Raw genomic sequence first — 7957 nt, forward strand, 5'->3', positions numbered from 1 at the left:
CTGCGCGTGGCGACAGCAGCTGCAGCCCCCTGCTTGCCGCACCGGGCAGTGTTTGCTGTTGCTGCCCACCCGGAGCTTGCATGCTGTGCAGCCCACAGGCAGCAGTGGCAAACGCTTCCCGGCACAGCAAGCAGTGGAGGCCGCAGCTGTTGTCACCATGCGCAGCCCCGACAGGCAAGCCCAGGCTAGCTGTGAGGCCAGGTTACAAGGTGGTGCTGAGCGTGTGGGGGAGAAAAGTTGTGTGGTTATGGAAGTCAAAAGATCAGAGCAGGGCTCTTAAAGAAATTAAACTTAATCTAAAATATACAAACAGCAATCTCAAAATTACCCACCTTTCTTGGATCTTCACCCAGTGATCGCAAATAATATTTTTCATCCTTAAAACACCAACACAAAAGAAATGTGTCAATAGAACTAAAGAACAGAAATGATATATCCAACAAAGGGCTTCAACTAATGAGGCGCCTCATTAAAATGTGATGCAACTAAATGACACCTATAAATTCATCTACTCTGTTAACCTGCCTTTTCTTCTATTGCTTTCTTGTGGCTATCCAAGGAAATGGAAACAAAAGAAGATATACTAATTAAATGAAACAGGTAAACCCAAAGGTGCAAGGGTGCAATTCAATAATTAAAGAAAAGAAAGATAAAACACCTTGCTTCAGATGGAAACTTAAGTCACATTTTCCACTGCTTTAACAGTGTTTTGACTCTATAGTACATGAAAAAAATGTTCATAACACTGATACAGCAAATCACAACAGTGCATTTCAGAACATGTTATATCTTACAAATAAATGGTAGAAGGCACATTTGAGAAATTATTTGGAATTCATCCACCACTGTCCAGTAGACATTCAGGGACTACATTTTCTGGGGAGGGGCAAATTCCTATCCATCCATCCAAAAAAATCAGTATTGTCTGGACATAGTTACATACCCAATCATTTGTTACTCATTAAGTATGCTATAATATTTCTGTAGTTTATACTCATATGTTTGATTGTAGCTACAGCTGTACTAGGAGTATTTTCCACTAGATTTTACAGCAAAATATGTAAATTAAAGTTGCTATTATAATTAAAATATAATTTTAAGTCTATTTCTTCATCTTGATTCTGGAATCCTGCTTGTGTTGGCCACACAAACAAGCCTACTTGCTTAACTAAAGTAGTTATCTAAATTGTGCACATGAGGAAGGAGTAATTTTTTAGTAAAGGTTCATTTTCTGGGACTCCAAAACAGCCTAAGTTATGGATAACTTTTCCTTTGTTGGACTGAAGCCAAAAATTGCAGCCTTTTTTTTCAAAACATTGGCAAAAAAAGTAACATTTAAGGAAATTACCTCAGATATAAAATACTCTGTGTGTTTGACTTCAGCTGCTCTCTGCACAAACGTATCAAAAGGCAGTGTTCTGCAATATAAATACCAACATCCATAAGACTAATCAGTGTAACAATCCAACCTAACAACAAATTATCTGATTACTAGTTTTAAAACACTTAATGTATCAACCGTATTCCTCCTACCTATAACAGCTGAGTACAGACATTCATGAGGTTATCTCAGGTTCAAAATGGCTGCCAGATTTAAATTTAGCTCACTCTGGTGCCGACCTTACACTTACAGACCCGGTCTCAGTGACTGGCAGCCAGTCTAAATCTGTAACTGAACAGAAGTTCCATACCCACAAACTACAAAAATTGCAAAACTTGGTTGAAGATAACCCTGAATCCATGTAGTATCAGACGCATCTGATTTAGGTCAAATTGGTGCATGGAACTTCTGTCCACTTCCCCTGTGCAGCCCCACGGCTGAGAAAACCCAGCCACTGGCCTCAGCCCTGGAATTACTCTTTTCATTCCCCCCTTGCCTTGCTTTGCTTTTTTTTTTTTGTCCCCCAGGCCCCTTGCTCCCCACCTCCCAACCATTTTCAACTCCCATGCCACAAGTCAGGTGCAGCTGCATTTATCAGCAATTGCCGCTGCTGTAGCCAAGCAAGTAAGTCCCAGTGGTGGGAGGACTGGGAAGAATGGGGGTATAGGATCACTGTGGGGGGACCCCATCTCTCCCCACCTACAGGTTACACCTCCCCCCCTCCTTGTGAGTCGTGCCTCCCCCATCCACTGCAGGTTGCTCCTGCCCCCCCTCCCACCCACAGGTCATGCCTGCCCCCACCACCCCTCATGGGCCATGCCTGCTTCCTCTCCCCACCTGTGGGTCATGCCTGCCCCCCCAACCCATCCATGGGTCATGCCTGCACCTCCCCACCCCACCACATGTTGTGCCTGCCCCACCCTACCCCTTGTGGCTCCCACCTGCCCCTCCACCTCACTTGTAGCTCATGCCTACCTCCCCACTCCACCCACAGGTTGCGCCTTCCCCCCAACCTCTCGTGGATCCCCAATCCCTCCAGCCTGCTGGATCCCCCAATTCCCCAGCTAGCTCCCCCATCCTCATGTACCTGATATCAGGCAGACATTTTGAATCAATTTAACTCCCCCTAACGCCCCTGAATGTCTGTACTTAGGCAGTAAGTGTAAGGACATATGATTTAGCAAACTACTTTAAAAAATCATCATAACAACTACCAACTGTTCGCAGTAGGAAGATAAAGAACTATGTCAAAATTAAAGTCCTATATTTAAAAATCCTTCACTTCAGCCAGCTCAGCTCATCTCATCCTAGATCCAAATGCTCCAAATTTAAGTCATCTTGTAAAAGAATTATTATCTGGCAACCTGGCAAAACTGCTCAGTAACAGAAGCTCTTGTTTTGCTGAACAGGATTTGCCAGACACCAAGTACTTTAGCAAACCTGGCCATTACATTAAGGTGTCTAAATGGGAGCTGAGCTTTTCTAGTAAATCCAATTCCAATTGTAGATGGAAAGCAGTCCTGCAAATCTGGCTCTTGGTTTGTTTTGACTCTTCTCGATCCGGGGGCACACAAAGCTAAATTTTAGCTCGTCTATATATGCTACCTTAGTTGAAACCATTGTTTAAAAATAATTCCAACCTTCCTGTACTTCAAGCTATTTTCCTAACATTGCTTCTTTTTGTGATTCTAGGGAAAAGAAAAAGGACTTGTTTCTATGAGGACAGCTGCAAATGATTTCTTTTTAAAGTCAATCGCTAGGGGCCCCACAGATGTCAGTCTGAGTTCTACTGCTGACTGATGGAACAGGATCAAGTCCTGGCTGACTGAGTCAAACTTTATGGGAGCTGGGTGTCTTTCTAAAAAGATCATTTGCTCACAAACTGGGCACATACTGCAGGACATACTTTTTTTCTACAGATACTCCTTTGGTAATAGTTTGCTCCAGAGACAGAGCCAATACAAATCTAATACAGTAGAGTCTTCTTAGATCTTTACATCAGTCAGGATTTTACCCAAACAGGGACTACAAAATGTAATTTTCCTTGATACAGCAACAAAGCAATGTCTTGTAATACCTAATGTATTACTGTATTAATGCTTACAGAAGTTTTCATAATCTGCCAGTATCAGCTAGTTTGTGACCCCAAATAGTTTTTTTTTTAATTTTGGAAAATAAATGTTAAGTATAAAAAGCAGCAATAAAACCAGATGTATAAACACAAATCCCTTCACTAGCTCTTCACATGGAAAATGTTTTCTATAGGATTCAGAGTAGACTACACAAAATAGGATAACTATTCATATATTTCTCATAGAATCAATAAATAAGGATATTATTAAATATCCATATATTTAATAACTATGCATACATGTCTCATAGAATGGATATAATAATAAGGATATTATAAAATATCCTTACCTTCTCATTTACCAGGAAAGATTTTTTCCAAGATGGCAAGATCACTCAAGTTACCACATCACTCTGCTGGCTCATAACTAAACTCTAGGTCAGGGGTGATTAACCTGTTGCATTTGTGCCGTAAGCAGCATGGGCAACCTGTGACATGCAGCACGCCGGGCAGGGGACAGGCAACACAGTAACAGACAGGGCAGGGAGCAGAAAGCAAAGCGGGTGTTGAGCAGGGGCACAGGGCAGGGAACAGAAAGCAGAGCAGCAGATGGGGCAGCTGAAGATGGATTGCAGTGACACTTGGGGACAGTATGGGGCTAATTTGTGACATTGCCTGCCAAAAAGATTGGCCCTCACTACTCTCGATAGAAATTTACTTCAAACTTCAAAATGCAAGACAACAATTGCTGTGACAGCCAGAACCAGAGGGATTAATAAGCAATAATGTGTGCTTCTTGGAGGCATTTGGTGTTTTGCCTAAATAGGTAATATTAGTTAATATAAGCTTGTAAGTTTGCAAATGTAACTTGTCTGTCATAAGTTTAACCAAACTGATAAATTAACTGTTCGTGGAACTGACTGGGCCCCAGAGGCAAAGCTGTAGCTGTGAGATTAGCTGGCCTAATGGTTTTTTGCTCAGGGTTCAGCCTTAGCGATAAAACCTAGATCTAACTGCTAGGCACACCCAAACACATTCCAGGAAGAGGTATCCCAAGAAAGCATATTTAACTGAAGCCTAAAAGGGGTTGGGATTTAGGCGGAGCAATGTCAATTTCAAACCTAAATGTGCTGCATCATAATTTGCTTATTGGATAAACCTGAGTCTGGGTAGTAACCTTTTGTGATGATTTTGACACCTTTCAATCCCACAGGGTAACAGCTATAGGGCAAGATTGTGAGTGGCCCTGAAGCCAACAGATTAGCATAAAACTAGGTATAAAAAACACATGCATCAGGTAACCAGCAGGAAGGAGGGAACAGAACGGTCATTTCTGTCCCACGCCTGGACCCCGGACTCCCGGTGTGAGTGAGGATCGGATCCTGAGCAAGGGCCCTTCCCCGGTAAGCCCTCTGACAGCGTTGATCTTCAGGGACGCCTGACTTGGCTGGAACCACTTGGCGCACACCTGGCACTGAGGGACTATCGATAAGTTGCCAACCCATGTCTGTCTATTTGTTGTTTTGAACACTCCAGTGTGGCTAATACCCTCACAGTGCCCAGTTGGCCTGTGACAGATTGATCTATCTATCTGTTGTTATTATCTGTTGTTATTATTTTACTATTAGCTCTTTTGTATTGCCTTATCTGCTTATCGCATTTATCTTTCTGTTAACTGTTGTGTGTGTGTAAGCTATAATAAATTTGCCTTTATTCCACTCCCAACTTTGCCTCCTCGATCCAAAAATCGATACACTCACAGTGCCCAGCTGGCCTGTGACAAATTGCATGCCAAAGTTTAAGAAGAAACTTTCTATATAGACCAACTTATTTGTTATAGAAGTATTACTTCTCCCTCTAAGACACCTGGCAGTACCTGTCAAGTGCAGGATTTTATGGGCTGTTTGCCTGAAAGCATGCAACGTCTACATTTGTATACAGGCAGTCCTCAACTTACGACTGAGTTGCGATGAATGTCACTTACAACGTTTTTAAATTGACATTTATAAATTGACGTTCTGTTCCGGCGTGGGTTTTGTCTTTACAAAGGTTGATACAGCTGCTTACAGCCAGTAAGTGCGTTGTGGTGGAAGGGGAGGTGGAAGGGAAGGGGCATGGGGGTGCAGATCAATGCCCTCCACAGTAATGGAGGGACTGGGGCTGGAGCAAGCGCTGACCAGCCGAGGCTGGGCGGGTGCTGGGAGGAGGGGCAGCAGCTCCTGCCGCTGCACACAGTTTGTCTGGTGAGCTGCTCAACCGGCAGTTCCCGCCACTAGTCCAGGACAACACGGAGGCGGGGTGCCCCTGGATCTGCATGGGGCAGGGTGGGCGGGCCCGGGGCTGTGCTCTGGGCAGGCGACGGGGGCTACGGTGAATTTTTTGGTGGCTGCAGCCCCTGCATAGCCCCCGCTCCGCCACCCACCCTGCCTCGATCCAGGGGCACACAACCCCCATGCCCTCCCGCTGCTCACCTAGCAGGGCCAGGGTGGGCGTGGCACCAAGCCGTGGCTCTTCCTGGGGGCATGCCACTTGTTTGGAGGCAGTGCAGCAGCTACATCCCATACCTGCCCTGCCCCGGCAGTGGGAAGGCATAGTCACTGGTCCCAGCGCCACTGCTGCCTACCTAGAGCGCAGCCTGGTGCAACCTCAGCTCTGCCCCGCACACATCTGGGGGCACCCCCCCCCCCCCATGCCCTCCAGGACCAGCAGCGGGAAGTACTAATTGAGCTGCCAGACGAGCAGCGCACAGCGGCAGCAGCCGCCTCCGGCCCCTCCTTGAGCCCACCTGGTAGTGCTCGCCCCAGCCCCGGTCCCTCCCTCACCGTGGGGGGGGGGGGGGGGGGGGGGGGCGTTGATCTGCCCCACCCACACCTCTCCCCTTCCTCTTCCCCTTCTACAACACACCAGCTGCACACAGCTGTATCAACTGTCGTAAAGGAACCAATCCCCGATTTGTAACACTGTTCCTGTGGGAAAATTGGTTCCAAGTTATGACATTTCAACTTAAGACGCAGTTTTCAGGAACCAATTGGGTTGTAAGTCTAAGGACTGCCTCTATATGCAAACCCAGATCTAGCAACTGCTTAAGTCAGTGAATAGAATCCCACAGGCTTCAATGGAACTAGATCAGACCTTTAGATCCTAAGCAACTACATCTTCCACTTAAAGACATGTAAATAGGTTGTACTCAGCACCTGTCTTGATTGGGAGATCAGGTTCTTAGCTCATAATTATCATCCCTAAGTCTTCAAAATGAAGATCTTTCTTGTAGTTTTATTTATTTTTCCCTGAGATGTGAATATATGGCCTGAGTTGATCAGGCCAAATCTGTATTTATGTGGGTGAGCCACGAATACTTAGCACCATACCTTGCAGAATCTGGCTCCACCTCCATACGGCTTGTTCTGTACTGCTCAATAAAAGCACTGATCCTGCCAATACTAATTCACCCACACAACTTTCTGCACGTGAATTCAACCACTAAACGGAATGGGACAACTTATGTACATAGTATTACTCTGTTGCAGAACTGTTTGTAGGACTAGGGCCTTAAAAGAAAAATAGCTTAGAAAAAGAATCACAATTGCTCCAATTTTATATACCTACTTGTGCTTCTATTCCCGTCTCCCCCAAAAACAGCAAGACAAAAAAAAGTATGAAGCAGATGATTTGTAGACCAAGATTTCATAGATTTCATAGACATCAGGGCTGGAAGGGACCTCGGAAGATCATCGAGTCCAGCCCCCCGCCCAAAGGGCAGGAAGTCAGCTGGGGTCATAGGATCCCAGCAAGATAAGCATCCAGTTTCATCTTGAAGGTGTTCAATGAAGGTGCTTGAACCACCTCCGGTGGCAGGCTGTTCCAGACCTTGGGGGCTCGAACAGTAAAGAAGTTCTTCCTTATGTCCAGCCTGAAACGATCTTGAAGTAGTTTGTGAAAATTCGACCTCGTCATCCCTTGGGGCGCTCTGGTGAACAAACGTTCCCCCAGATGCTGTGGTCACCCCTGATAAACTTGTAGGTGGCCATCAGATCACCCCTGAGCCTGCGCTTTTTCAGGCTAAAGAGCCCCAGGGCTCTCAGCCTGTCATCGTAGGGTCTGCTTCCCTGACCTCTGATCATGCACGTGGCTCTTCTCTGGACTCTCTCAAGCTTCTCCACATCCTTTTTGAATTGTGGAGCCCAAAACTGGACACAGTACTCCAGCTGCGGCCTCACTAAGGCCGAGTACAGGGGGAGAATGACGTCCCGGGATTTGCTTGAGAAGCATCTATGGATGAAAGCCAGCGTTTTGGTCGCTTTACTAGCCGCCGCATCGCATTGCAGGCTCATGTTCATCTCGTGGTCAATGATGACCCCCAAGTCTCTTTCTTCCATAGTGCTAGCCAACATAGCACTGCTGAGCCTATAACGATGCTGCGGATTTTTTTTCCCAAGGTGGAGAACCTTGCATTTATCGGCGTTGAACACCATCAGATTCTCGCCCGCCCACTTGCTGAGCCTGTC

The 7957-nt window shown here is 45.8% G+C and overlaps 1 protein-coding gene across 2 annotated transcripts in view; it reads right to left on the reverse strand.

Annotated features, from left to right (window-relative positions):
- The window catches only part of TYW5 (tRNA-yW synthesizing protein 5), a 24595-nt gene that overhangs the window by 9167 nt on the left and 7471 nt on the right, over window positions 1-7957 (reverse strand). For both annotated transcript variants that reach the window (XM_014522799.2, XM_006029762.3), the window contains exons 3-4: window positions 1349-1418; window positions 333-377 (exon numbers count right to left, since the gene is read on the reverse strand). In XM_014522799.2, coding sequence (XP_014378285.1) covers window positions 333-377; window positions 1349-1418 — 115 coding nt within the window. The remainder of the gene's footprint in view (window positions 1-332; window positions 378-1348; window positions 1419-7957) is intronic.

This window comes from Alligator sinensis, unplaced genomic scaffold, assembly GCF_000455745.1.
Source record: "Alligator sinensis unplaced genomic scaffold, ASM45574v1 scaffold258_2, whole genome shotgun sequence".
NCBI lineage: Eukaryota > Metazoa > Chordata > Crocodylia > Alligatoridae > Alligator > Alligator sinensis.